This window comes from Misgurnus anguillicaudatus, chromosome 21 (assembly GCF_027580225.2).
Source record: "Misgurnus anguillicaudatus chromosome 21, ASM2758022v2, whole genome shotgun sequence".
Taxonomy (NCBI): Eukaryota; Metazoa; Chordata; class Actinopteri; order Cypriniformes; family Cobitidae; genus Misgurnus; species Misgurnus anguillicaudatus.
The window spans coordinates 59,348,345-59,375,813 of record NC_073357.2 but is presented as its reverse complement, the minus strand read 5'-3'; the positions used below and the strand labels follow the sequence as shown (position 1 = coordinate 59,375,813).

The 27,469-nt window shown below is 41.2% G+C and overlaps 3 protein-coding genes across 14 annotated transcripts in view; all 3 read left to right on the top strand.

The window, feature by feature from the left end:
• Positions 1-27,469, top strand: part of LOC129452519 (B-cadherin) — a 192,879-nt gene that overhangs the window by 66,982 nt on the left and 98,428 nt on the right. For 9 of the 12 annotated variants that reach the window (XM_073859537.1, XM_073859532.1, XM_073859535.1 and 6 more), the window contains one exon: positions 19,099-19,227. In XM_073859537.1, coding sequence (XP_073715638.1) covers positions 19,099-19,227 — 129 coding nt within the window. Of the gene's footprint in view, positions 1-16,979; positions 17,132-17,287; positions 17,430-18,836; positions 19,010-19,098; positions 19,228-27,469 lie in introns of those variants that run through there. The other 3 variants (XM_073859538.1, XM_073859536.1, XM_073859541.1) reach the window with 3 other exon arrangements.
• LOC141353237 (cadherin-1-like) lies at positions 7,628-13,669 on the top strand. The gene is made up of 10 exons (XM_073859719.1): positions 7,628-7,660; positions 7,941-8,055; positions 8,181-8,428; positions 8,671-8,808; positions 8,879-9,025; positions 9,183-9,324; positions 12,215-12,387; positions 12,633-12,761; positions 12,848-13,030; positions 13,113-13,669. Exons 1-10 carry the CDS (start codon positions 7,628-7,630, stop codon positions 13,479-13,481), a joined length of 1,677 nt encoding a protein of 558 aa, XP_073715820.1. The 3' UTR covers positions 13,482-13,669.
• LOC141353094 (cadherin-1-like) lies at positions 15,057-16,943 on the top strand. Its single transcript, XM_073859545.1, has 4 exons — positions 15,057-15,356; positions 16,007-16,121; positions 16,261-16,508; positions 16,752-16,943. The coding sequence occupies exons 1-4, from the start codon at positions 15,324-15,326 to the stop codon at positions 16,926-16,928; spliced, it is 573 nt and encodes a 190-aa protein (XP_073715646.1). The 5' UTR covers positions 15,057-15,323; the 3' UTR covers positions 16,929-16,943.

Below are 27,469 nucleotides of genomic sequence, written 5' to 3'. Positions count from 1 at the left end.
CACAAAGCCGGGCCGGGGTCTCAGTGTTACGCTGGATGCAGCCGGCCCGAACTGAAGGCACGATTCATCGACCGAAAATGCATGAATATCCCCTATCCTCTTAACAGAAGCCAAAGCAAGGAGAGTTAAAGTTTTCATTGTAAGAAACTTAACACTCACACTATGCAGAGGCTCGAATGGGGCTTCCTGGAGTGATTTCAGCACCAAGGACAGGTCCCAAGGAGGAATAGAGGGGGGACGCGAAGGATTCAGTCTTCGAGCGCCTCTGAGAAATCTAATGACTAGGTCGTGCTGACCCACTGTTCTACCGTTTACGGGTGAATGGTGAGCTGATATCGCAGCGATATCGACTTTAATAGTGGATGGTGACAGCCTATTCTCCAAGCGACGCTGGAGATATAAAAGCACAACACTAATCGGGCATTCTCGGGGGTTTTCACTTCGGGAAGAACACCAGTCGACAAACAGGTTCCATTTAAGCGCGTAAGCCTGTCTCGTAGACGGCGCTCGCGCAGCAGCAATAGTGTTAGATACCTCTTGCGGTAAATCACTCATATCCTCCGTGCCCCGTCCAGAGACCACACATGGAGGTTCCACAGGTCGGGGCGCGGGTGCCATAATGTGCCCTCTTGTTGAGAAAGAAGGTCCTTCCTCAGGGGAATCTTCCACGGAGGGGCTGTCGCGAGGAGAGAGAGTTCTGGAAACCAGCTCCTGGTTGTCCAATACGGTGCCACCAACAGCACGCTCTCCTCGTCCTCCCGGATTTTGCATAAGGTTTGCGCAATGAGGCTCACCGGAGGGAACGCGTATTTGCGCATGTTTCGCGGCCAGCTGTGTGCCAATGCATCCACGCCGAGCGAGTCGTCGGCTAGTGAATAGAACAGGCGACAATGGGTCGTCTCTGGGGAAGCAAACAGATCTATCTGCGCTTTGCCGAAACGTCTCCAAATTTGCTGAACCGCAATGGGGTGGAGTCGCCATTCGCCGGGACGCGCAGCCCGAGAGAGCGCATCCGCCTCTACATTGAGCGTGCCCGGGATGTAAATGGCACGAAGAGACCTCAAATTCTTCTGACTCCAAGTGAGGAGGTGACGGGCGAGATGCGACAGGTGACGCGAGCGTAAACCGCCTTGACGATTGATGTACGCCACGGTCGCAGTGTTGTCTGTACGAACTAATACATCTTTGCCCCGTAACTCGTTGCTGAAACGGACGAGCGCAAGATATACAGCCCACATTTCCCGGCAGTTTATGTGCCAATGCAGCTGGGGTGTCGTCCAGACCCCCGAAGCCGCAAGCCCATCGTACGTGGCCCCCCACCCCGTGTCTGACGCATCTGTGCATACTATCGCGTGCCTGGAGACCTGTCTCAGAGGCACACCGGCTCGGAGAAACGCACGGTCTGACCACGGAGTGAAAGTGCGACGACACGCAGGTGTAATGATAACACGGTGAATGCCGCGCAACCACGCTCTCCTCGGGACTCGATCGTGAAGCCAACGCTGAAGCGGTCGCATATGAAGCAGTCCGAGCGGAGTTACAGCTGCGGCTGCTGCCATATGCCCCAAAAGCTTCTGAAATTGTTTCAGCGGGACCGCGCTCTTGCTCTTGAATGTATTCAGGCAAGTCAGAATCGACTGTACACGCGCTTCTGTTAGACGAGCTGTCAAATCGATCGAGTCCAATTCCATACCGAGAAAAGAGATTCTCTGCACGGGGCAAAGCTTGCTCTTTTCCCAGTTGACCCGAAGACCCAAACGAGCGAGGTGTTTTAAAGTTAAATCTCTGTGATCGCACAGCGTCTGACGTGTTTGAGCTATTATTAGCCAATCGTCCAGATACGCGAGAATGCGCACACCTCTCTCTCTCAGGGGTTTTAAAGCCCCCTCCACTACTTTGGTGAATACACGGGGCGACAGAGAGAGCCCGAATGGGAGGACTTTGTACTGGTATGCTCGCCCCTCGAACGCAAAGCGGAGAAACGGCCTGTGTCGGGGGAGAATCGATACGTGAAAGTACGCGTCCTTCAGGTCGATAGATGCGAACCAATCGTTTGGACGAATGCATGGAAATATGCGTTTGGGCGTCAGCATTTTGAACGGCATTCTGTGAAGTGCACGGTTCAGCGAACGCAGGTCCAGGATCGGTCGCAAGCCGCCGCTTTTCTTGGGTACAATAAAGTAAGGGCTGTAAAACCCCGACCTCATCTCGGCTGGAGGGACCGGCTGAATCGCGTCTTTCGCCAATAAGACAGCGATCTCCGCACGGAGGACGTGCGCATCGGCAGCTCTCACCGTAGTGAAACGAACGCCGGAGAATTTGGGAGGACGCCGGGCAAATTGGATCGCATAGCCGAGACGAATCGTGCGTAAAAGCCAACGCGACGGGCTGGGAAGCTGTTCCCACGCCCCCAGATACCGTGCGAGAGGGACTAAAGGCACGATCGGTGTACCCGCGGCGGGCGCAACGGAGGTGATCGCCGGTGTGTGCGTAACGGCCGCACCGACAGCAGTGTTGTGTGTAATAACACTCACCTGAGTCCGTTGCTGGGTGGTTGAGTAAGGGAGGCTCTGCTGAAGACACCTCACACCACTCGATGCACCCTCTGGCGAAGGAGGAGGGAGACGATGGGTTATGAGCCCGTAGCTGTCTCCTACCGGCTGAGAGCGCGGTGGGGTTATGAGCCCGTGCGTCGCTCTCGTTCTCCTCTGATGAGTCGGAGAACGAGGGGGGGTTATGAGCCCTCTCGTATCTCCGGAGCTCATCTGAAGACCTAGAGATGGAAGTGGAATTCGCTCTTTTTGTGGATTTGTGGGTGCCGACTGAAAAGTCGGCGGAACAGAAAAATGAAACAAAAGATTCCCCAACCGGCCCTCCTCCGGTGGGGGGAGTGGTGCCTTCACCATCTCCCGAAGAGCGATCCCCTCCATCTCTAGGTCGCCCGTCTCAGGGCCGCTTTGATCTTCTTTTACCACCCTTTGCAGCGGGCTGAGCGGGCGGGGCGGGCTGCTGACGACCGGTTCCTCGCTTCTTAGAAGAGCCCCGGGGAGGAACGGAGGCGGCCGCCGCAGGACGCCCTCGGCGAGGAGCAGGCTGAGGCGCCGACGTGGATGGGGCAGGCGCAGGACGCTTCCGACGTGGCATGATCTGAGCGATGGCCTCAGTCTGCTTCTTGGCCGCGGAGAATTGCTGGGCAAACTCCTCGACCGTCTCGCCGAACAGGCCGGTCTGGGAAACCGGAGCATTCAGGAGCCGGGTTTTATCGGCGTCCTTCATGTCCGCCAGACACAGCCAGAGATGGCGTTCCTGGACTACCAGGGTAAACATCGCACGCCCGACGGCGCGTGCGGTGACCTTGGTCGCACGAAGCGCCAGATCTGTAGCCGCACGTAGTTCAGAGAACTCCGCCGAGTCGTGACCTCCCGCGTGCAGATCCCTCAGAGCCTTAGCCTGATGAACCTGCAGCAATGCCATGGCATGCAGGGCAGAGGCTGCCTCCCCACAAGCCTTGTAAGCAGCACCGGACAGCGCCGAAGACTGCTTACAGGCCCGTGAGGGGAGAGTAGGCTGGTCCCGCCAGGAGGAAGCGACACCGGCCGGACACAACTGCATCGCGACCGGGCGCTCCACTGACGGGATACCAGTGTACCCCTTGGCATCTCCACCCTCGAGAGAGGTGAGAGGTGAAGGCTGATACGGCCGGTTCCGGGCGGAAAACGGGGTTTTCCACGACCGCGTCAGCTCTTCATGCACCTCGGGGAAGAAAGGCACCGGGGGCGAGGACTGAGAAGCCCTGGCACCCCCGAAGAACCAATCATCGAGGCGGGACGGTTCAGGTGGGGGAGGTTTAGTCCACTCCAAGCCGACCGCCTCCGCCGCCCGAGCGAGCATGGCTGCCATCTCAGGGTCGAACGCAGAAGCCGCAACCTGGCCCGAAGGCGGGAGCGGATCCGGATCGACGTCTGAGGCTGACAACCCCCCCTCCGACGTTACGGTGGATATCGCGTCAGGTGGAGGCTCGACAGAGCGCGAGGACACCGTAGAACACGGGCCACTCGTCTCCATCGGGACCTCCGCTGGCAACGGATCAGGGCGCTGGGAGCTACTGGACGAACCAGCAGACCGACCCAGCACCGTTATACGGAGGTCATCCTTCGCCAATCTGGTAGCTGCGCCCTTAGCAGCACCAGACTGGGAAGGCGGGGGCCGTTGCCGGAGGAACGACACCCGTCTCCGCAAATCCGCTATAGTCATGCCCTCGCAGACGGGGCATGAACTATCACGCAACGCTGCCTCTGCGTGCTGGAGCCCCAGACACGAGAGACAACGCTTGTGGCCATCCTGGGGGGCGATAAACACACCGCATCCAGAAACGGAGCACGGACGGAAATCCATCTTTAAAAAGACGACCCCGACCGTGACACGAATGAGTGGCTGTCTTTAAAAAGACACAAAGCTCAAACGTGCTGCTCTTTTAGGGAAATCACTCTTTTGTGCGAGCTGGTGAAACACACAGGGAGAGGCAAACGCACTCACTCGAACTCAAGTCCTAAATTAAAGAGACAGAGAGAGAGAGAAAGGGTGGAAAAAACACTGCGAGCCTCCACTGAGGTGTCTTTGCCCAACCAACTTCAGCAAGCTGAGATATTCTTTTCCCACACAGCACAGGATCTACGAAGATCAGTAACAGCTTCTCGAGAGCAGATGTCTGCCGGCTTCGAAGCAATAAAGCTGATTTGGTATTATGCACCTGTGCCTTATATACGCACCTGGCGGGGCGGCGCCGGCATTATGCAAATACCTGCATGCCAAGTTCATTGGCGTTTTTGATAGTTCTCGAAGTAGATAGGTCACCCGCGAAGCGGTTCCCAATTCGTCGGTCACGACGTGACGTCGTAGTGACCGACTGAAAGGGAACCACATCCTGTATGGGTGAAAACTGTGATAGACAAGTGCAGTAAAAAATCATCAGAATCTCACAAACTCAGTTGTTCTCTATTTCTATGCTTTCACAAAGTTTGCTTTTAAGAAATTAAAAATTAAATTTTTTCTCGCTCACAAAAGTTAAATTCAAGATAAAAATGTTTTAGATTAGCTTTTTTAAATCTGTATTTTTTTATTTTAATTTAAGACGGAGACAATTGTGGATCCTGTTGAGTCTAAAAAACATCAGATTTTAATCTTGGCCCTTTTTCCTATTAAATAAATCATGTGTAAAGCGGTCTCGGTTTCGAGATTGGAATCGACCACATTTTTACTTGGTCTTGTCAAAGAGGACTCAGAATTTTATTTCAAGACCACAACTGATGGAACATCACAAATTCATTTTTATCATTAATTTTATGCAGTTTATTGAGGTTTGGCATATGATGTTGTGTTCAAATTGTATTACTAAAAACACCTGCATTGTGTTAAGTGGATGGCAAGCCATGGAAAGACAGTTCAGAATAAATGGTAAAGTTGATTTCAGCTCTTTAGTGTTTGATCACTTTTATTTGCTTATACACACACACACACACAGACAAGAAGTGCCTAATGTTCCACATTTTATCATAAGTGTTTTAATCCACTGACTTGCACTGGTCTTGGTCTTGACTTGGTCTCCACCTGTCTTGGTCTTGGTCTTGCCTCGGTCTCGGCCTGTCTTGGTCTTGGTCATGACTTTGTCTCGGTTTAGGTGGTCTTGACTACAACACTAGGAAGAACAAATAAATATAATAACCAAATATTTTTCTTTAAACTGTAAGGTACCACCCACCCACCCAACTACGGATACAAGTGGAGTGGGTGAAGGGTTCTCGTGTTCGTTCCTTTCTCAGCGCTTCTAGAAGAATAATTCCATATCAGGATTTAATTAATTTCTTTGATCTCTGTGTTTAAATTATAATCTGACTCCAATTTAATATACTACAAATTATGTGCATTATTCCAATTACCTGTTGATCATAATTTAGATGTTTGATTATTTATTAATTCCCATAATCTTAGTTATTTGTTCATTAGGGACCCGATATCGCACAGGATATACCCCGGCCGTTGCGTACATCTCACGGACACAAAATTGCCAGTCTGATTTTAGTTAAAAACAAATATTTTTATGTCTGGCCGCCCCATGCTTGCTCCGATCATAAAAATAGTTACTTTAGTCACGATCATGCAACTTGCTAAGGCAGGTGATAGACATAAATCTGAGAGTCCTGGTGAATGTGCTACATGCTCTATTCAACATCAAAACACCAGTGTGATCAATATCCTGACATACTTATTTTGCGGTAATACCAGACTCCTTCTAATCTACTGGAAATAATAATTTCTGAAAGAATTAAAATAAATCATTACAATTTCTGAAGAATTCAGATGAAACAAATGTAACAATTTATTATGCCAGGCAGGTTCCAGCTTCAAACTTCAATTAAAGAATAGCATACAGAATATGATTCAATTCTAATTAATTAAAATGATCAACAGTTACAAAAGTTACAAAGTCATACCTGGCAATAGACACTCTGGCTACAGAGTACTTCTATCATGAATATAATATACCCAAATGGTTTAGAAAGATTCTTGTTAAAGATTTCTTCCATAATGTTTGAATACACACACCCAAAGTGTGGGGAAGATTCTTGCTAAAGAATACTTCCCGAGTCTCTTGCCAAGCCACCTTATATACACAGAATGAGACAAAGAATAATAACATCTCAAATCAGGATTTGGTTGGTCGGTTCTCGTGACCTGAAGAGGAGCACCAAATGGGACTGTTAACCATCTGTAATCTAGATCTTCTCATGATGTGACACCCCTCGCAGGAGTACAGATTATGTCTTTAAGTTTTAAACTTTGATACACTTTCTCTTAGAATTATAGAAATTAGACCTTTTTAACCATCGCACCATCAGAGACAGAGAGTTTGAGTCCTGGTAATCAGCACCACCTGGGATTTTATTGCTTTATGGGTATCTCCACAAGCAAACCCAATGCTGATCTCTTAAACAGCTACTACAAAACATAAAGCAGTGTAATTGTCCACGTTTGTGTAACAGGTTCCAATTACACAGAATTAAGTATTATGGTGCAAACTACACAAAAATGTGATGTCAATGTTTAGGTCTTAGGAGGTTAAGTCAAAGTTGAAGTATTACTTTTTTCTGTATCGATGATGCTGTTTTATGTTCTCTGTCTTGTAATGTTATTATTTTTCTGTTTATGCTATTAACATACAGCACATTAGTCAGCAGTTGTTTGTTTTAAATAAAGTTGTTGCTTTATAAATAAAGTGACATTGATATTGTCAAATGAGAAGTTATTGAAGCTATTTAAACAGGATTGATCTGTGTGGACAGCATAACATTCTGATCTAACATGCAAGACTTGGCCATAGTTTAATGTCTGGGAACTGAGTGATAAAAAATTGAGATCTTTTCTAAGATGTTTCTGTCTTTCTATGTCTGACCAAACCTCTGACACCTCGGGTGAGAGGGATGTTACTTCTATGAGTACTCTTTGCTTACGCTAACCTAAACATTTCTGTGTTGGGTGATTATTCTTACAAAAATAAGAAAATCCAGAGACAAGACCCTGTGTTGATTTAGGTTAAGTATAGAGGACCCTTCAGAAGAAAATCATCATCATGTGGTTAGGAGTTATTATCTTCCTCTGTCAGGTAAGATTTATTTAAAACCTTTGACTATTTAGTGTTACAAATTTGTTTAAGATGCAGTAAAGGGAGGTTAACCATTTTAGAATTTCATCAGATGTGAAAAATGAATCAGACGCATTGAACATAATCATTATAGGTTTATTTCAAAATATTTGGTAGGTTTTATTTGTTAACACTTAATCCACAAACTAACAATAAACAACACTTCTACAGCATTTATTCATCTTTGTTAATGTTATTTTTAACATTAACATCAAATATTTCACTGATGTGTGTTTTTTAGGTATTTTCATGTGGATTTGCGGAGTCGTCGTCATGCACACCTGGATTTGATTCAGAGTCGTTTGTGTTCAAAGTGCACAGAGATCATCTTCACAGAGGAAAAACAATAGGAAGAGGTAAAAGAGACTCACAATCCTAACATTCAAAGTGTTGTGTTACAATCTTAAATAATATTAGGCTCTGCACTAGGCTACTGTATTTAGATGTTTAAACAATAATTTCATGTGTTTTTCTCTGACAGTAATCTTCAATGCCTGTGATGTAAGATCAAGATCAGGCTTTCAGTCGGGGGACAAGCGGTTCAGTGTGAGAACAGATGGAAGTGTAAGACTGAAGACACCGGTGACTTTTCATGATGGATATATGATGTTTGATGTACACGTTTGGGACTCCAGTGATATGAAGCACACAACATCTGTCAGAGTTGAATGTACTGCTCACCATCATGAAGATCATCACATGAATACTGCCGTGAACATCACACAACAGGTACACACAAGACAAACTCAACTGTGACACGATACAAGACTTGTGTAGCTCTTTACTAAACACAAAATTACAAACTGGCTAACAGCCGGTCATACCAGCTTAATGTGGTCTAGTGGATTTAGAGGCTGGTTGACCAGATAATGAACAGCATGAATCAGCTAACAAACTGTGTGTAAAATGTGTTGAGGTGTCTCTGAGTTTAGACCTGTAATGTCCATTTAATCAAACATTTTGTTTTTCAGATGAAATCTTTCTCTGATGATTTGATCGTGAGGTTTCCAAGGTCTTCAGCAGGTCTAAAGAGATCAAAGAGAGGTTGGGTTATTCCACCACTGCAAGAATCTGAAAAAATAGGTCCTTTCCCCAAATTTCTGGCTCAGGTGAGTAAACATAATAAATATTGTACACTATTATTGTATAATAAACAGGCTTGTTTGTTACTGGATTTAGATAAAGTCAATTTATGTTGCAGTGACGTACAGTATCACAGGTGAAGGAGCAGATCTGCCACCTTTGGGTCTTTTCACATGTGATAGACGTTCAGGATCTGTTTATGTGACGCAGCCACTCGACAGAGAGAAAAAAGCTTCATATAAAGTAAGTTATTTTTAGGTTAAATCAAATGCACCACATTAAAACCTTTAATATAACTTTTGTCTACACTTTTTAAAAGTTCTCATTTTGTAAATGATTACTGACAGTCACTACAGATATTTAACACTTCACATGTTTACAACTATGTTTATGTCTTCAGCTCATCGCTCATGCTGTTGGAGAAGGAGGCGTAAAAGAGAAGTCAATGGAAATCATTGTTGATGTGATTGATATGAATGATAATAAATCTCAGTTTACACAAAATCCTTTTAATGGAAATGTTCCTGATGCTGCTCCTAAAGGTAAGTGTTTCATTTTAATTCATTTTAATCATTTATTTGTCTTTAGTGTTGAATTAATATGATTGATTATAAAATATGAACACAATTAATGTCCCATGATCTGTATGTTAATTTTGTACTAAGGGGAAACTTTCTACCTTTCACACAAACCGATTAAAATTTTCTTCTCTTCTCGTCCAATTAGACATTTATAATGTTTTTTCAGTGTGTCATGAGAAATTTTTCACACTTTCTTGAATTTTAATAAACATTCATTATTTGCTTGAGAAATGAGTAACAAATAAGAAAAAGTTTCCTCTCACAGATGAGTTTTACTGTATATCATATTTAAAAAAACAACCTCTGTGCACCACAAGCTGTTTAAATCAGACTTAGTAAACAACAGATGGTAAACACAAGAAACAACCCAGCATGCAATAGCCGCCATTTCACCGTCTAGGTTAACTACAGACCTGATATAGTCCGGCTATAAGTAACCCACTTAAAGCCAAAATAAACTTGAATTTTGTTGCATGTGATTTTTGCCTAAATAAACTTGTGATATGTCTGATATTTCATCATGTAAGCAAAGTCAGCAGTGATAACAAGGTGTTTGCTTTCATTTATTTATTTTATCTCATTTATTTTGGGGCTACAGTTAGACGTCTATTTAATTTTCACTGACAGATCAAATTTTGCCTTGTTTTAGCCTAGACGTCAGGGCTGTATTTGAACGGCTATTAGATGTCTTTTAAACACAAAATTGTTTTGTGGGAAGCTTTAAGGGGTCGCACAAAAAGATCGAACACATTGTTTTCTATGAGTATACGCACACCGGCACCAACAGGTGGCGCCGCGGAGAGCTATGACTCAGGAAGTTGCTCAAATCCCTGTCGGGCCACAGCGCCACTCACATAGTTTAACATTAAATAACATCATATTTGTCCCAAATCATTAACGATTAACATTGGCTGCTAACGTATATTTTGCATTTTGAAGTAGACGCTATCTGACTGCACTCACCCTATTTAATGTGCACTTCCGGTGTACGATACCGCCGAATTGTCCGAGACGCGACTCGACACGACGCTGAGCTGCGCGTCCGGTGTGTGACCCCCTTAACTGAATCTTACAGATAGCATTTTACAATGTAAATGTCACGGGGTGACTATGATAGGGCGGAACCAAAAGCAGAGAAGATTGGTTCCGCCCGAAGATGGTTTCCGCCCAGGCCGAGCAGTGCAAACTCCGGCACTTCCTGGTTGCTGGGACAACGCAATCAGGACTGACAAGCAACAGGTGAGGAGAGTTAAGGCTGGTAATGTGTGATTGGAAGGAGGAGGATGGGAGGTATAAATAGATCTGCAGCAACACGCAAGAGGAGAGCAGATTTCCGTGGGCGAGCTCCGCTCCGCCAAAGGCGGACCACAATTACACACTTCCTGCGAAGCGCCGAGGACGCCGTTGATCCGGGGATCGCTTTTAAAGTGGACGGAAAGAGTGCGGGTCCGAGGGAGGCTATAGGAAGGAGTTGTGGCTATATTATATAGCAGAGCACCACAGAAAAAGAAGCCAAGTGTTTGGTTGCTGTATTGTTGTGCTGTTCCTGCTGTGGTTACCACGGAAGAGTTGGAGAAGAAGAACTGGGTGAAGGAATATCGCTAAAGCGAGTCGTTTGGTCAGCTCAGTGTAGCCGGTTGCTGTCTTTGAAACGGATAGTTGGGAACCCTCAGCAAGTGTGAGTAAACGAACCCAACCACTGGTTGTGAGAAGTCACGTAGCATTGCGGCCCCACCGAAGAGAGAGAGAGAGACGTGGGCGAGCCGGGGAGCTACCCTGGAAGTAGAGATATACGTGAGTAACCTGTCAGTCTGTGGTGTGTATTGTGAATGCAAAAGAACCGCCTGATCTTGTGTTGTGAGTAGCCACGCAGCATTGCGGCCCCACCGAAGAGAGAGAGAGAGAGACGTGGTCGGGCCGAGGATCCATTCTGGAAGAACCACATACACGTGCGTAGCATTTCAGCCTGTGATGTGTATTGTGGATATTAAAGTATTACCTGATTTTGCGCTGTGAGTGTCACGAAGCGTTGCGGCCCCACTGAAGAGAGAAGCGTGGGCGAGCCGGGGAGTGACCCTGAAAGCAGAGATATCTGTGAGTAACCTTTTCGTCTGTGGCATGTATTGTGAGTGCAAAAGGTATCGTCTAACCCTGTGCTGTGAGTTGCTACATAGCATTCCGGCCCCATTGGAGAGAGAAGCGTGGGCGAGCCGGGGAGCATCAGAATTGCCACCGGGGGGGGGGGGGGGGGTCTCGTGTTCCTCTTCTATTCATTTCATCCCCTCCACCAAGCAAAATCACCCAACCAACCACACAGCGGGCCCGGGTCGAGTTTGGCTTCGTCCGTAATTCACGAAGTGTGTGTGCAGTGCCGTGGGTGAGTTTTTGTCTTCATTTGTGTGTGTACACTTGACAGCTTGCAGTGTCGTGCTGTGTCCGTATAGATAGAAGCCATTTCGAGACCAGAGGAGTCGTGAGGGGAGCCTAGCTGTTGAGAACGGTGGAGTGTGGATCGACGAAACTTATAAAGTGGGATTTCCTTGAGCCCCCCCTTTTGCCATGAAGACCTGAGGACCGGAGAGATGTTGTTTTTTTAACTATTTAATTCCCCTATTTTACTATTTAATAAAAGTTGTTAAATTTTAATCTTGTGTCTGCCTGGTCATTGGGGTGTTTTGGGACCTCCTCGGGGTGGAACCAGGAGGAGCGTGACCCGCGACAGGGGCGGTCCGCTTCTCCGACCTGTGACATAAACTTTTATTTAAAAGGCCAAAAATGACCCCTTTAAATATTAACAATAGCAGGAGTGATGCGTTTTCAAAATCACACTTTCATTCCTCTTTTTCTGAAGATTATGAGTTTATGACGGTCACAGCCACTGATGCAGATGATCCAGAAACTGATAATGCTGAAATCAGATACAAAATTATCAGCCAAGATCCACCATCACCAAATCCAAATATGTTTGACATCAATGCTGTAACCGGAGGGATTCGTGTGAACAGTGAAGGTCTGAATAGAGAGGTGAGAGATGACTTTTAATGATGGGGCGGTTTCCTGGAAAAGGCTTGTGATACTTCAAGCCTAAAATGCTTGTTTGAGTTGCCTTAATTTAAAAACACATTGCACTGACCTATCTTAAAGGGATAATTCACCCAAAAATACACATTTTAGTCCTGGATTAATGTAAACCTTGTCTGGGAAACTGCCCCATAGTGTTGAAGAATGAGTTCTTGACAGGAAAACTCACCTGTTATCTTCTCTTACAGAAATTTCCCAAATATACTTTGGTCATTCAGGCTGCAGACATGAAAGGAGATGGATATACAACGTCCGGCACAGCTGTTATTATTGTCACTGACAGCAATGATAATCCACCTCAATTTGATCAAGAAACGGTAGTGTGCTGTTCATCATCTGTCATCTAAATATCTAAGAGAATCAATAAAAAGTCTTATAATTACACAAATCTTTTTGTTTTTAGTACACTGTATCTGTCCCAGAGAATCAAGTTGGAGTTGAAGTTGCCAACCTCACAGTTACTGATGGAGATGAACCTGGATCACCTGCCTGGTCAACTAAGTATAAGATTATCAGTGGTGATGGAGGAGTTTTTAATATCAGTACTGGACCCAGTCAGCTGGAGGGAATCATCACCACTGTGAAGGTACTGAATGATCTTCATAATGTTGATCAGACAGATGTTTGTGTTGATGTACTGTAACTGAAGTCTTTTCTTGTCCATACAGCCGCTGGACTATGAGAAGACCAAGCAGTACATTTTGTCTGTGATTGTTGAGAACGATGATCCGTTTGTCGGCTCTTTGCCCACCTCCACCGCCACAGTCACTGTCAATGTTGAGGATGTGAACGAGCCTCCGGTGTTTAATCCAAAGGAGAAGCACATTATTAAACCTGAAGATGTAGTCCTGAAAGTTTTTGATGAGCAGAATCTGTATCAGGACAGCCGGATTAAAGTGATCGTGTGTGACTGTAAGGCAGAAAGCGTTGTGTGCAGTGAGACGCGGGCGGCTGGTTTGCTCCTATCTGGAGTTGTCAGAATCTTCACCCTCTTTGGTTTGCTGTGTATATTTGTTTTGGTGTTTGATTTTCTTTAAATATATTTGTCCACCTAAAATGCATTTTTAGCTCATTAAAGGATTTAACAATATATATTAATATAAAATACATATGGGGGTGCGCTTGCATCTTTATCACATTTTCAGCCCTGATGAGTTTGTATCCCTGATAAGTAGTTTATTTTTTATTTATTTGCTTTTAACCTCTTCATACGTTTTATGCAATTGTTTGTTAATTTGGAAATGACTGTTTTTGCAACTTGTTACACTTCTGAAACACTGTTAATAAAAATGTAATACAAAGCGTGTTAAAACAGAACCACATTCTGTATGAGGGTGAGAACTGTGATAGACAAGTGCAATAAAAAATCATCAGCATCAGCTTTTATCTGTCAGATTTGCATATTCTTTCACTGTGTTCTGCTTTTGAGAAATGAAGACATTTCTTTTCACTCACGAAAGTTAAATTCAAGATAGAATTGTTTAGTTTCTCTACTCATCATCTGCCTTACTGATTTAAAAGCTTGGATGTCTGTAAATTATCTTAATTTAAATAAGAGTAAGACGGATAAAATCCAGTTGTTGTTTTTCATCTGAATGCAAAAGCAAAGTCTTTTCAGTCTTTTGAAAACTTTTTAGAGAGAGCCATTCGTGTCCTAATTTTTTGTGGAAAAATCTTGTAACCATGTTTTTTGTGTGTGTGTATTGATTACTATTAGCAAAACCATACAGTAACCATGGTTTTATGGTTTTAACTGTAGTAAAACTATGGTTAATTTTCGTAAGGGTACTTTAACACAGTCTACATAGAGATTAATCATGGTGCTCTTTCTAGACTTCAAGCTGGTCAAAATGCAGCTGCAGGGTCTAAATATGAACATATCCCACGAAAGGGGTTCACCAAATGTCAAGACATCTTTTTTGTATATTTATATATACAAAAAATGTCCAAAAATACATTTGCTTAAATATATTTTGGAAAATATATTGTTTACAAAAATGTATTTTTCACCAATATATTTTTGACCATTTTTGTATATTCTAAAATATATTTCAAAAAGAACTATTTTTATTGCATTTAAAATATATATTTAGTCCTCCATATTTCAAACCAGAGGAAGTTGCTTATGTGTCCAGCTTGTTGGCGGTATACTTTTAAGGATTTCGTAGACACTAAATTGATTTACACACGAAATATTCACAATAAATATCAATACAGTTATCTCTCTACATAAATGCTATATGATATCTGCTCACTGGATGTCAGTATTTTTCTGTCTCAAGAAATGATGGTCTGTCATCTCATGAGCCGACAGGCGGATGACATCAAAGTGTCGTGAGATCAGGGTGTCGTGAGAGTTATTTACAAGGAAACGTCTTTATATAATTTCTCAGAATCGTTCTTGCGATACTTTGACGTCTTTGACTAGTCTTTAATAGTATGTCTATATTTTGTGTACCCAAAAGTTCAAGTTCACAAACATTTTTTCTGGCCTAACATGCAAGTTTTGTCCATTACTGATGAAAGGTGGATGTTTTTTAATTTAATCCATTTTTAAAAGCAATAATTTCAACCCCCAGATAAATGTTATAGTGTGAGGGATAAGAGTAAAATATAGTCAAATGTCTGGGAACTAAACAAAAAATGAGATCTGTTCTGTCAAAATATTTCCTGTATTTGTATGTCTGACCAAACCTCTGAAACCTCGGGTGAGAGGGATGTTACTGCTATAAGTACTCTTTGCTTAACGCTAACCTAAACATTTCTGTGTTGGGTGACCTTCTTACAAGAAGAAGAAACCCCAAAGACAAGACCCTGTGTTGAGTTTTATTTCAGAGATAGGTTAAGTATAGAGGACCCTTCAGAAGAAAATCATCATCATGTGGTTAGGGGTTATTATCTTTCTTTGTCAGGTAAGATTTTATTCCTCATAATATTTCAAACCTTTGACTGATGTATTGAGAAAGTAAAAAATATTATTACATTATTTGTAATGATGTTATTGGTGTTTAAAAATATTAAGAGAGGGTAATGTTTGAATTTTGTTTGAATATAATATAATTTCACAGGAAATACAGTATCTCAATTATATTCAACAACATCACATTATTTAGTATTACAAATGTGTTTAAGATGCAGTAAATGGAGGTAAACCATTTGAAAATTTTACCAGATGTGAAAAATGAATCGGACGCACTGAACATAATCATTATAGTTTGATTTCAAAATATTTGGTAACACTTCACAACAAGGTTGTATTTGTTAACACTTAATGCATAAACTAACAATGCACAACAATTCTACAGCATTTAGTCATCTTTGTTCATGTTATTTTTAACATTTACTAAAAATAAAATCAAAAGTCGTATCTGTTAACATGAGTTAATGCACAATGAACGAACATGAACAATTGTTTTGGCATTACCTAAAATTAACAAAGATAAAAAAATGCTGACAAATATATTGCTCACTGTTAGTTCATATTAGCTAATGTAATAACAAATGTTAACAAAAACATCCTTGTAATATGTTATCAAATGTTTCACTGATGTGTGTTTTTTAGGTATTTTCATGTGGATTTGCGGAGTCGTCGTCATGCACACCTGGATTTGATTCAGAGTCGTTTGTGTTTAAAGTGCACAGAGATCATCTTCACAGAGGACAAAGACTAGGAAGAGGTAAAAGAGACTCACAATCCTCTTTAAATAACAACAACTCAACATTCAGCTTTGTGTTACAATCTTAAATAATATTAGGCTCTGCACTACTGTATTTAGATGTTTAAACAATAATCATTCATGTATTTTTCTCTGACAGTAACATTCAATAGCTGTGATGTAAGATCAAGATCAGTCTTTCAGTCGGATGACAAGCGGTTCAGTGTGAGAACAGATGGAAGTGTAAGACTGAAGACACCGGTGACTCTTCATGATGGATATATGATGTTTGATGTACACGTTTGGGACTCCAGTGATATGAAGCACACAACATCTGTCAGAGTTGAATGTACTGCTCACCATCATGAAGATCATCACATAAATACTGCGGTGAACATCACACCACAGGTACACACAAGACAAACTCAACTGTGACACGATCCAAGACTTGTGTAGCTCTTCACTAAACACAAAATTACAAACTGGCTAATAGCAGATCATACCGGCTTAATGTGGTCAAACAGTTTTTTGGATCATGGAGGCTGGTTGACCAGCTAATGAACAGCATCAGCTAACAAACTGTAAAATGTGTTGAGGTGTCTTTGAGGTTAGACCTGTAATGTCCATAAAATCAAACATTTTGTTTTCCAGATGAATTCTTTCCCTGATGATTTGATCGTGAGGTTTCCAAGGTCTTCAGCAGGTCTAAAGAGATCAAAGAGAGGTTGGGTTATTCCACCGATGCGAGAAATTGAAAACAAAAAAGGTCCTTTCCCACAATTTCTGGCTCAGGTGAGTAAACATAATGAATATATTGTACACTATTGAATATAAAACAGGTTTGTGTTATTGACTTTGTGTCTTTTTGTATTTAGATCAAGTCAGATTATGCTAAGGAAACTACGTTGATGTACAGTATCACAGGTGAAGGAGCAGATCAGCCACCTGTGGGTCTTTTCACATGTGATAAACATACAGGAAATGTTTATGTGACGCAGCCCCTCGACAGAGAGAAAAAAGCTTCATATAAAGTAAGTTATTTGTAAATCTTACTAACAATTAGACAATTACAAATCAGATTCTTCACATTAAAAAGATTTAAAAATGAGTTTTGAAAGCTGTCCTCTTATAAAAAGTTATCAACAGTCACCACAGATATTTAACACTTCACATGTCCCTGTCTTCAGCTCATCGCTCATGCTGTTGGAGAAGGAGGTGTAAAAGAGAAGCCAATGGATATCATTATTGATGTGATTGACCAAAATGATAATAAACCTCAGTTTACTCAAAATCCTTTTAATGGAAATGTTCCTGAAGCTGCTCCTAAAGGTAAGCGTTTCATTTCAATTCATCTTAATCCTTCATAATTCTTTAGTGTTAAATTAATATGATTAATTATGAAATATTAACACAGTTAATGTCCTCTGACCTGTATTCTAATTCTGTATTAAGGAAATTTTCTTGCTTTCATCTGGAGTGACATATATTGAAATTTAAATGAAGTATTTATGACATTTGTTATGTTTTTTACAGCGTGTCATGACAATTTTTTTTACTTTTAATAAACCATTATTTGCTTGAGATATGAGGAACAAACTACAGATGAATTGTATGTCATATTTCAAAAACAACCTCTTTGCACCCCAAGCTGTTCAAATCTGACTTAAATGATTAAGGGGTTAACCTTAACTGCCCCCCCCCCTTTGAGTGTGGGGTAAAAAGTTGACATGCCCCTTTAAACTAACAAAACTCTGGGATTTTTTGGTCCAGAAGCAAAATCTTGGCCTTATTTAAGGTTTTTCACTGAAGTGTCTGGACTCTTGATGTTAATAAATGAAACAGAATTTGTTAAAGCAGTATAAAAGCAGTTAATAAATAAAAATAATGCAACGACATATTCATTTTATAAGTAAAATTATAAAAATGTAAATGTTTCACAACAGAATGCTGTATTCTGATTGGCTGACAAATGTTCTGTGGGTATGCATACATTTCTGATAATCGCACACCTAACTTGTCAAATGTCTTAAAAATAGGCACAAGAGCAATGTTTGTGTAACCGTGGTATAAGAGGAATAATTGACTGCGGTCCTTTGAATTATTTGAAAATAATGCACACCCACAGTGTACGGCACTCGGCTTCACACCTTGGGTGTGCATTATTTTCTTATAATTCATTGTCCCATCATCAATTATTCCTTACGTAACAAATTAGGCCCACAAGAAATTTTAAAAACTGGCTAGAAACTTTACCGAATCCTACAGATAGCATTATAGTGTTGTGTGGGCCAAATTTCTGACCTCAGACTCACTGACATATAAATGTTGATGATTAAACTTTATTGAATTTGGGGATTTGCTCTTTTGGGGCTGAAAGGAGTTTTGGCTAAATGTATTTTATATATCACAATTTTATTTTAAATGGTCAAAAATGCACTGTTGCCTCACAGCAAGAAGGTCCTCGGTTCAAGCCTCAGGTATGTCAGGTGGCCTATCTGTGTGGAGTTTGCATGTTCTCTCTGTGTCAGCATGGGTTTACTCTGGTTTCCTCCCACAAGCCAAAAACATGCAAGTTAGGGAAATTGTCCCTCCCCATGTGTCTGGAGTAACATGTCTGAGTAAACTTGTGTATGAATTAACTAGTTCTCGCCATGAGCATAGCCATAGATGTTGAAAAGAAAGAAAGAAAGAAAGAAAGAAAAGGTCACAAATGTTTTTGTCCCTCTTTCTCTGAAGATTACGAGTTTATGACGGTCACAGCCACTGATGCAGATGATCCAGAAACTGAAAATGCTATTATCAGATACTCCATTATCAGCCAAGATCCACCATCACCAAATCCAAATATGTTTGACATCAATGCTGTAACCGGAGGGATTCGTGTGAACAGTGAAGGTCTGGATAGAGAGGTGAGAGATGAAATTTAATGATTGAATCTTAGTGTTAATGAATGAGTTCATGAAAGACAAAACTCACCTGTGAACATCTTCTCTTTCAGAAATTTCCCAAGTATACTTTGGTCCTTCAGGCTGCAGACATGGAAGGAAAGGGTTATCCAACAACTGGCACAGCTGTTATTACTGTCACTGACAGCAATGATAATCCACCTCAATTTGAGCAAGAAACGGTAGCGTGCTGTTCATCATCTGTCATCTAAAATAAAGACAATCAATATCAGAATTACACAAATCTTTTTGTTTTTAGTATGAAGTTTCTGTCCCAGAGGATCAGGTAGAAGTGGCCAAACTCACAGTTACTGATGGAGATGAACCTGGATCACCTGCCTGGTCAACTAAGTATAAGATTATCAGTGGTGACAAATTAGGAGTTTTTAATATCAGTACTGGACCCAGTCAGCTGGAGGGAATCATCACCACTGTGAAGCCACTGAATGATCTTCATAATGTTGATCAGACAGATGTTTGTGTTGATGTACTGTAACTGAAGTCTTTTCTTGTTCATACAGCCGCTGGACTACGAGAAGACCAAGCAGTACATTTTGTCTGTGATTGTTGAGAACGATGATCCGTTTGTCGGCCCTTTGCCCACCTCCACCGCCACAGTCACTGTCAATGTTGAGGATGTGAACGAGCCTCCGGTGTTTAATCCAAAGGAGAAGCACATTATTAAACCTGAAAATGTTCCTGTTGGTAGTGACTTGGTTGCTTTTACAGCCACTGATCCAGACATTGGAAGAGCACAGAAGTTAACGTAAGATTTCTACAAAACTTTATTTCTTAATGATCAGACAGGTTTTCATTAAAGTGAGATGAAGTTTTTCTCGACTAATTTTCTTTTTTTTGCCCTAATTTGGTTCCTTACAGGTACAGAATCGGCAGTGATCTCGCTGGCTTTCTCAGTGTCGTTGAAGATACGGGAATGATCAAAGTCAAGGAACTTATGGACAGAGAATCTAACCATGTCAAAGATGGCAAATACAAAGCTCTCATTCTGGCCATTGATAATGACGGTAATGTGGGTTAGTTTTGGGAGAGGGGTGCAGTTAAGATTGTTGAATTATTTTTCTAATAAGTTTGTACTTGTGTACAGAAACCGCCAGAGCGACCGGCACAGGAACCCTGATCATTGAGCTGGAGGATGTGAATGATAACGCTCCCTATATTAATGAAAGAGAAATAAAGATCTGTAATCAAGAGGCGCCTCCAGTCCTCCTCTCCATCACTGATAAAGACTTACATCCCAACGCTGGACCCTTTAGTGTTGACACTTATGGAGACACGATGAAAAACTGGACTGCCAAGATGAATGATTCAGGTATGAATTCATGTTGAGAAAAGTTATTTGGACATCAAATTCTTTCATAACTGATTTGTATTCTAACGTTTGTAATGTGCCCGATGTGCAGGAACCGGCATTGAGCTGATGCTAAAATCTGCTGTGGAGCCTGGCATCTACAATGTAGTACTGAGAGTTTCCGATCAGCAGAATCTGAATCAGGACAGCACGATTAAAGCCACCGTGTGTGACTGCAAGGGAGAAAGCGCTGTATGCAGTGAGGCGCATGCTGGAGTTGGTAAATCATCTGCATCATTTTGGCTCTGCTGTGTATATTCTGTCTATTGGTACTTTTTATAAGACCACATGTTTGTTTTGCTGAAGGTGGTGTTTGATTTTCTTTTAATTTATCTAAAATGCTATTTTAGCACAAGAAAGGATGTAACAATATTATATCGATATGAATCTTTATCACCTTTTTCACCCCTGATGAGTTTGCAAAATACTTTTTTTGCTTTTAACCTCTTCATACATTTTATATAATTGTTTGTTTATTTGGAATTGACTGTGTTTTTGCAACTTGAAACACTTCTGTTTTTAAAACTGTAACACAAAGTGACCACATACTGTATGGGTGAGAACTGTGACAGACAAGTGTAATAAAAAAACATGAGCATCTAACACCATTTCATCATCCATCAGATACTCACGACACTTGCTGAACCCTTTTGTTCTCCATTTCTTTGCTTTCGTGTTCTGCTTTTAAGACATTTCCTCCTATGCACAAATGTTTTAGATTTCCTATTAGCCTGCCTTATTGATTTAAAGGGTTGGATGTCTGTAAATGTACTTAATTTAAATTGAAGACACAGACAATTCTTTTGGATCCTGTTGAATCTAAAAAAGCATCACATTTTAATCTTGGCCCTCTTTATATTACATTAAATTATGTGTAAAAAAAACTTGGAGTTTATTTTGAGTGCACTGAGGTTTAATGGTGTGATGAAGAAAGAAAGTTAAGTTTTCTGTCTTTTGAGAACTTTAAAAGAGCTATTTAAGCCCTTAATATATTGACTACAGTTAGCACAGTCTACATAGAGATTAATCAGGTCGCTCTTTTTAGACTTCAAGTCGGTCAAAATGCAGCTGTCAGACTCCTGAATGGGACCTAAATATAAACACATCCCACCTACAAGAGATATCACAAAATGTCAAGACATATGGTCAAATACTGTATTGATTATAAAGTCTTTCAATGGTTTTTAAATCTCTAAATGGCTTTGCAGATTGCACCTTCCTACTTTACTGATCTTTGGTTGGGGTCAGGGAGGTCTTTAAAGGGACTATTCATTGTAGCAAGAAAAAAATTAAACTTAAAGACTATCAGGCTTTTAAGCAATAGCTGCACAAAAATTATGAAATACTCTGTTAGTATTAGAAAGATTATAACAGTAGGTCATTTTAACCTCCTACGACCCAAGCTTTGGTTTGGCTTGCATTTTAGATTTCTTTCAGCTTGGGGTTAGGAAGAACCAATAAACAAAATAACCAAATATTTTTCTTAGTGAGAAAAGAATTCATGAAATTAGTTATTGAGTCCATTTTGTGCCAAAGCAATGATAATTGATCCTCAGTTTATCCCACATAGACTTCTGTTGTGCTCGCTGTGTGGGGATTTTTGCAGGGGTGACCTAGGTGTTGAGAAATGTGTCCTAGCATCCAGTGGCGTCTGGTGACTTCTTTTTTTGAGGGTGCTCGAGGCGAAGTTCGTCACAACACATATGTAGCCCGTCATGTGTGTGGTTTTTCATTTCAAGGTATGTGTTCGGCGCTTTGAGGGATTGTGGGTGCATCACGTGTCCTGCCGAAGGGAGTGCCTGCTTCATATGCGTATAGAGGGTTTGTGATGGAAGAGACGCTCACGTGTGCCAGATACTCGCATAATCTCATGTGTAATCAAAGTTTACTGTTTGGGAGTGTCTTGCGTGTGTTTGGTGAACGTGGGCGTCTCTTTTGTCGTGGACGGTTTTGGCGCCTGTGCAGCAGGCGCTTATTTTGACAGGGCACGTCATGCACACAGGATCTCTCGACGCGCAGAACACATATTTTGGAAAAGGGAACCACACACATGATACCCCGAACACTTATTTTGAATTGGCGCCCCTCGGAAGAGGAGTCACGAGCCGCCACTGCTAGCGTCTGTAAAAAACTGTAACCTCCTAAGACCTAAATGTTATTCAGAAGATGATTTCTTTGTATCATTTCTCAAATCGCTCTCTCGATACTTTGATGTCTTCAATAGTAAGTCTATATTTTGTGTACCCAAAAGTTTAAGTTCACAAAAGTTTTTCAGTGTGAACAGCATAACATTCCGGGCTAACATACATGACTTTTGCAAAGCCATTGCTGATGAAAGATGAACATTTTATTATTTAGGGCCTATATAAGCAATTTTTTTTTTTTTAAAAAGCAATAATTTCAACTCCCGGATAAATGGTGTGAGAGTGATAAGAGTAACCTATAGTCTAATGTCTGGGAACTGAGTGATCATAAGTTGAGGTCTGTTCTGTCAAAATGTTTCCTGTCTTTCGATGTCTAACCAAAACCTCTGACACCTCGGGTGAGAGGGATGTTAGAGTTTTTTTCGATTGCTAAACGACAGTGGGCACAACTGGAGTCACATGTGCAAACCTCTAACTACAGTCTGCACAGCAGCAGTTCATGTGAACCAAACTCTAGTTCATTTTTCATAGCTTGAACACAGTTTTCAAAACTCTACACACTTATCTCATGACTTTAACCACAACCTGCACAACACTGTGGATTTGCAGCACTTTGTTCAAATGCTAACACACTGCTGTCAAAACCTTGAACCACACATTCAAAACAGAATTGATTTCAGCCTTGTGCCTTTCAAACAGGTGTAACTGTCTACAGAATAGTGCTCTAGTTTCTTTATCATTTTTTTATCACTCACATATTTTTGGTTATGAACTTCTCGAAACTTTTTGATTTCCCATATGCAGTTCCTTTATATTATGATTTATTTCACTTTGTATTTTGTATGCATACATGTTATAATTGCAAAAAACTATAGGAATTAGAGTTACAGTTTTTACAGACGCTAGGACACATTTCTCAATACTTAGGTCCCTTTTGCAAAACTCCTCACACAGTGAGCACAACAAAAGTCTATGTGGGATAAACTGAGGATCAATTATCATTACTTTGGCACAAAATGCATTCAATGACTACATCTCTCAAATTTCATGAATTCTTTTCTCACTCAGACACAAAAACTGCCAAAATTCTTTATACATACAAGCCAATTTGCACATGCTTACATACTGCTTCAAAACTGTTAAATTTATGTTTAAAACAATAACATAATACAAAACTGAATAAGACAGCAATTTGCTACATTTCTACAGTAATATTTTAATGAAATATATTTTAAATCTTAAAATAAAATGCTATAAAAACAATTGGAAAACTAGACCAGCCACAGCTGTCCACAGCCAAGTAGATTCGCATTACTATTGTATCTGTATCAGTGGATGGTGTGTATACAAATTATGGTATTTTGGAATTACGCAATGCAAAAAAAGTAAAAATAAATAAACGACATAAAATATTGAAGAATTCTGCATCATGTCTGATTCATTCCAGTAAAATATATTTAGTGAATTATAAACAAAGAAAATATTGTATAATGCTACATGTTGTTAGTGTTTTTTAAGTCATTGTTTTGTGGATGACAAAGTGTGTTTGTCGTCTGTCAACCTTTGCTAGTGTTCTGGAAGAATGAGTTGATTTGAGACCTGAATAAAGTGTTTAGCAATCGAAAAAAAAACTGTAAGACAAGCATTTAAGATGTTCTTAAGTAAATATTTGAGCACTTTGAAATGTTCTAGATTTGCTTCTTCTAATTTATCCAAAGAACTTTCTTATTTTTGTCTTAAGAATGTTTTTGTGAATCCAGTCCCAGATCACAACAGAAGTTACGTAGATAGTGACGTGGGCAAAACTGTCCCCATTCTGCTCTGCACAGCTTCGGGCCCTTGCGCACTTACTCTGCTAAGTGCACTTTCAACAAGTGTCCACTTGGAGGAAAACCTTAGGGCGTAGTGTGAATATTGGGACAGGGCCTTAGAGTCCATGTGTTTGGTATTCTTTGCTTCTCCATTGTCTTACTACCTGTGTGTACCATGTCTAGGGTGGCCATTCATGCCAGTTCCGCCGGACACGTCCCGAACATGTTTTCGGGTTCGTTCTCCGGAAGTCACGTTGGTCCACCCCCTACGTCATCAAGGTTTAATATTTCGGGTTTAATTTCAGAAAAGCAACCGTTACATTTCAAGGTAAGAATGAAACTACAATGATTGTATGTCTTAAAATAAATAAATCCCAATTTTCTAATGTATTTTAACTGAAATGTGAGAACCTCGATGACGTATGCGGTCAAGCAACGCGACTTCCGGAGAACGCACCCGAAAACATGTTCGTGACGTGTCCGGCGGAGCTGGCACGAATGGCCCCCCTAACCATGTCCTGTCTACAAACCAAGTCAAGTTTTGTAAGTTTATTGTAGTCTAGTTAGTGTTCTGATTATCATTTTGTCTTGATTCTAGTCTAGTCTAGTCAATGTTTGGGGCGGCAGTGGTCGAGTGGTTCATGTAGGTTGTTTACAAAATCAGAAGATTGGTGATTCAATCCCCGGCTCCACCTGACCAAGTGTCGAGGTGTCCTTGAGCAAGACACCTAACCTCAGCTGCTCCCGACGAACTGGATGGCGCCTTGCATGGCTGACACCGCCGTCGGTGTATGAGTGTGTGCGTGAATGGGTGAATGTGAGGCAATATGTAAAGCGCTTTGGATGGCCATTGGTCTATGAAAGCGCTATATAAAATGCAGTCCATTTTATTTAGTATATCTTGTTTGTGTTAGTTTTTGCCCCCTCGTGGGTGTTGTTTTTATGTTTAATTTAATAAAGTTCAGTGTTTTTTCTATTACTGTCTGCACCTGGGTTCGTGTCCTGGTATTCATGACAATAGACAAAGGTATAGAGTGAGTTACCATCAGATGGGATGTCTTGCAGATATTAAAAAAGAATGCCCTGCAGAAGAGCCCAAAGAAGGAGAAAAAAGAGATACAGGGGTATTTCTGTATTTCTCTTGAAAGCTTTCCCCAAGGATTGTGAAGTCACTATTGGGAAATTTAGACTTTGCAGCTTGTCTATAAATGAACGTTTTAACGAGTCTGAATGCAACTCCGATGCCTGACAGTCTACAGCTTGCCATTGAATTGGGGTGCTAGACGATTTTTACTTAATTTACTGAAAATTTTGTAAATTGTATTAATACATTTTATTAAAAAGAGAAGAAGAGGTCAGCTTGCATCTATAAAACCTTAGCTGTAACGAATGACCTAGGAGGAAGTCTTCTTGGTGTGAGTATAATTTTTCACTAGATTGTCAGATAGATGGTGGTAATTGTACTTATTACAGACATAAAAGCCTAACCTGAATAAATGATAAAACAGAAGGTGTTTGGAATCACCGTAAAACACATTCTGGCCTAACATGCCAAGTTTTAGCCATTGCTGATGTTTATAAACAGTGTAGGGTGAGGGTGATAAGAGGTGCCTCAAGTCTGTCTTGTAACTAATTAGTGATTAAAAATTCAGGAGATCTGTTCTTTCCAAATTTTTCTTGTTTTATGTCTGACCAAAACCTCTGAGAGCACTATTAGATCGGATGTTAAAACAGCACATCAGTGTTAGTTTAGGTGTTTGTCCCAGAATCCACCCACCTCTGTGTTATTGAAACAACACATTTTGTGTTACTTTTAACTTGTTTTTTATTTTAACACAAAATTACACGTGGTCCCTATTTTAACGATCTTAGCACGTTGTCTAAAGCGCACCGTCTAAATGGGCATGTCTGATTCCACTAATTGAACGACGGAAAAAATGGTTTATGTGCCAAGCGCACGGCCTGAAAGGGTTGTTCCTATTCTCATAATGAGTAATGGGAGTGTTTTGGGCGTAACGTGCAATAAACCAATGAGAGTCTCATCCCCTTTAAAAGCCAGTTGCGCCTGGCGCCATGACCTAACCCCTATTTAAGAAGTGGAATTTGTAAACAGAAAAACTAAGCAGAGGAAAAAGACCACCAGTTTAAAAATGTAAAAAAAAAATGTGTTTTCATTTTTATTGAAATCGTTATTTTTTTAGATTAAAGCTAAAGTTAAAAGTTTTTTAACCTTAAAATAACGTTTCCAAAAAAGTTTCAGTCGTTCATCCACTCAAAACAAGGTGAACGGCACTTTCACATTCGCTTTGCAGCCCTCTATCGGCCAAAACCCTTAAGAAGAAGTTTTCACCCGTTGGGTCGCGGTCCTGTAGTTCAAGTGAAAACTACAAAAACAAGAAACAAGAAATAAAGAATTTACAAACGTGCGGAGAGCCGTTTCAGCACTCGGATAGCACCATTATTTTTTTTAAAGCATTGCTTAAAAATGTTTCACATCTCACCCATAGAATGTAAAAAAAGATGGACGACGCCCATTCACTCTCTTCCATTGGTGAAAAGTGAAGCCGCCAGTGTCTCGATACAGCGCTGACATCTTGGGTCTTGAGTCTGGGCAGTAGCGATTTCTGGACCAGTCCTGCGCAGTAGTGAGCAGGAAGTAAAGCTGCGAAATCAAGCCCCCGCCCTCGCAGAATGCGCATATCACAGCTGTCAATCATGACGTGACACCACTGTTTTTATAACATTAAATAACTAACTAAAAACAAACTTAAATTTAAAAACAAACACTTGAATTTACATCAGCGTGATAAAAGCTACAGTAAAAGACAGAAACAAACTATGGAAAAAAGATAAATGAAGTGTAATTAAATTGTTTAGTTGGTCTCAAATCCCATTGAATAACATGGGGAGGCGGGGTTTATGACCTATACTGGGACCAGTCACTGGGGGGTGATCGAGATGTTTTGGCTTCAATTTTCAGGCAGTGGCGGCTGGTGACTTTTTTTTTTTGAAGCTCACGATGCAAAGTTCGTCACAACATGTATGTAGCTTGTCATGTGTGTGGTTCGTCATTTCAAAATATGTGTTCTGCGCTTTGAGA

Excerpts from the sequence above, each read along its gene's own strand:
- LOC141353237 (XM_073859719.1), top strand. The coding sequence starts at position 7,628 with ATGTGGTTAGGAGTTATTATCTTCCTCTGTCAG. Across the intron at positions 7,661-7,940 it reads TTATTATCTTCCTCTGTCAG|GTATTTTCATGTGGATTTGC; the intron begins GTAAGATTTATT and ends TGTGTTTTTTAG. Across the intron at positions 9,325-12,214 it reads TCCTGATGCTGCTCCTAAAG|ATTATGAGTTTATGACGGTC; the intron begins GTAAGTGTTTCA and ends CTTTTTCTGAAG.
- LOC141353094 (XM_073859545.1), top strand. The coding sequence starts at position 15,324 with ATGTGGTTAGGGGTTATTATCTTTCTTTGTCAG. Across the intron at positions 16,122-16,260 it reads AGGACAAAGACTAGGAAGAG|TAACATTCAATAGCTGTGAT; the intron begins GTAAAAGAGACT and ends TTTCTCTGACAG. Across the intron at positions 16,509-16,751 it reads CGGTGAACATCACACCACAG|ATGAATTCTTTCCCTGATGA; the intron begins GTACACACAAGA and ends TTTGTTTTCCAG.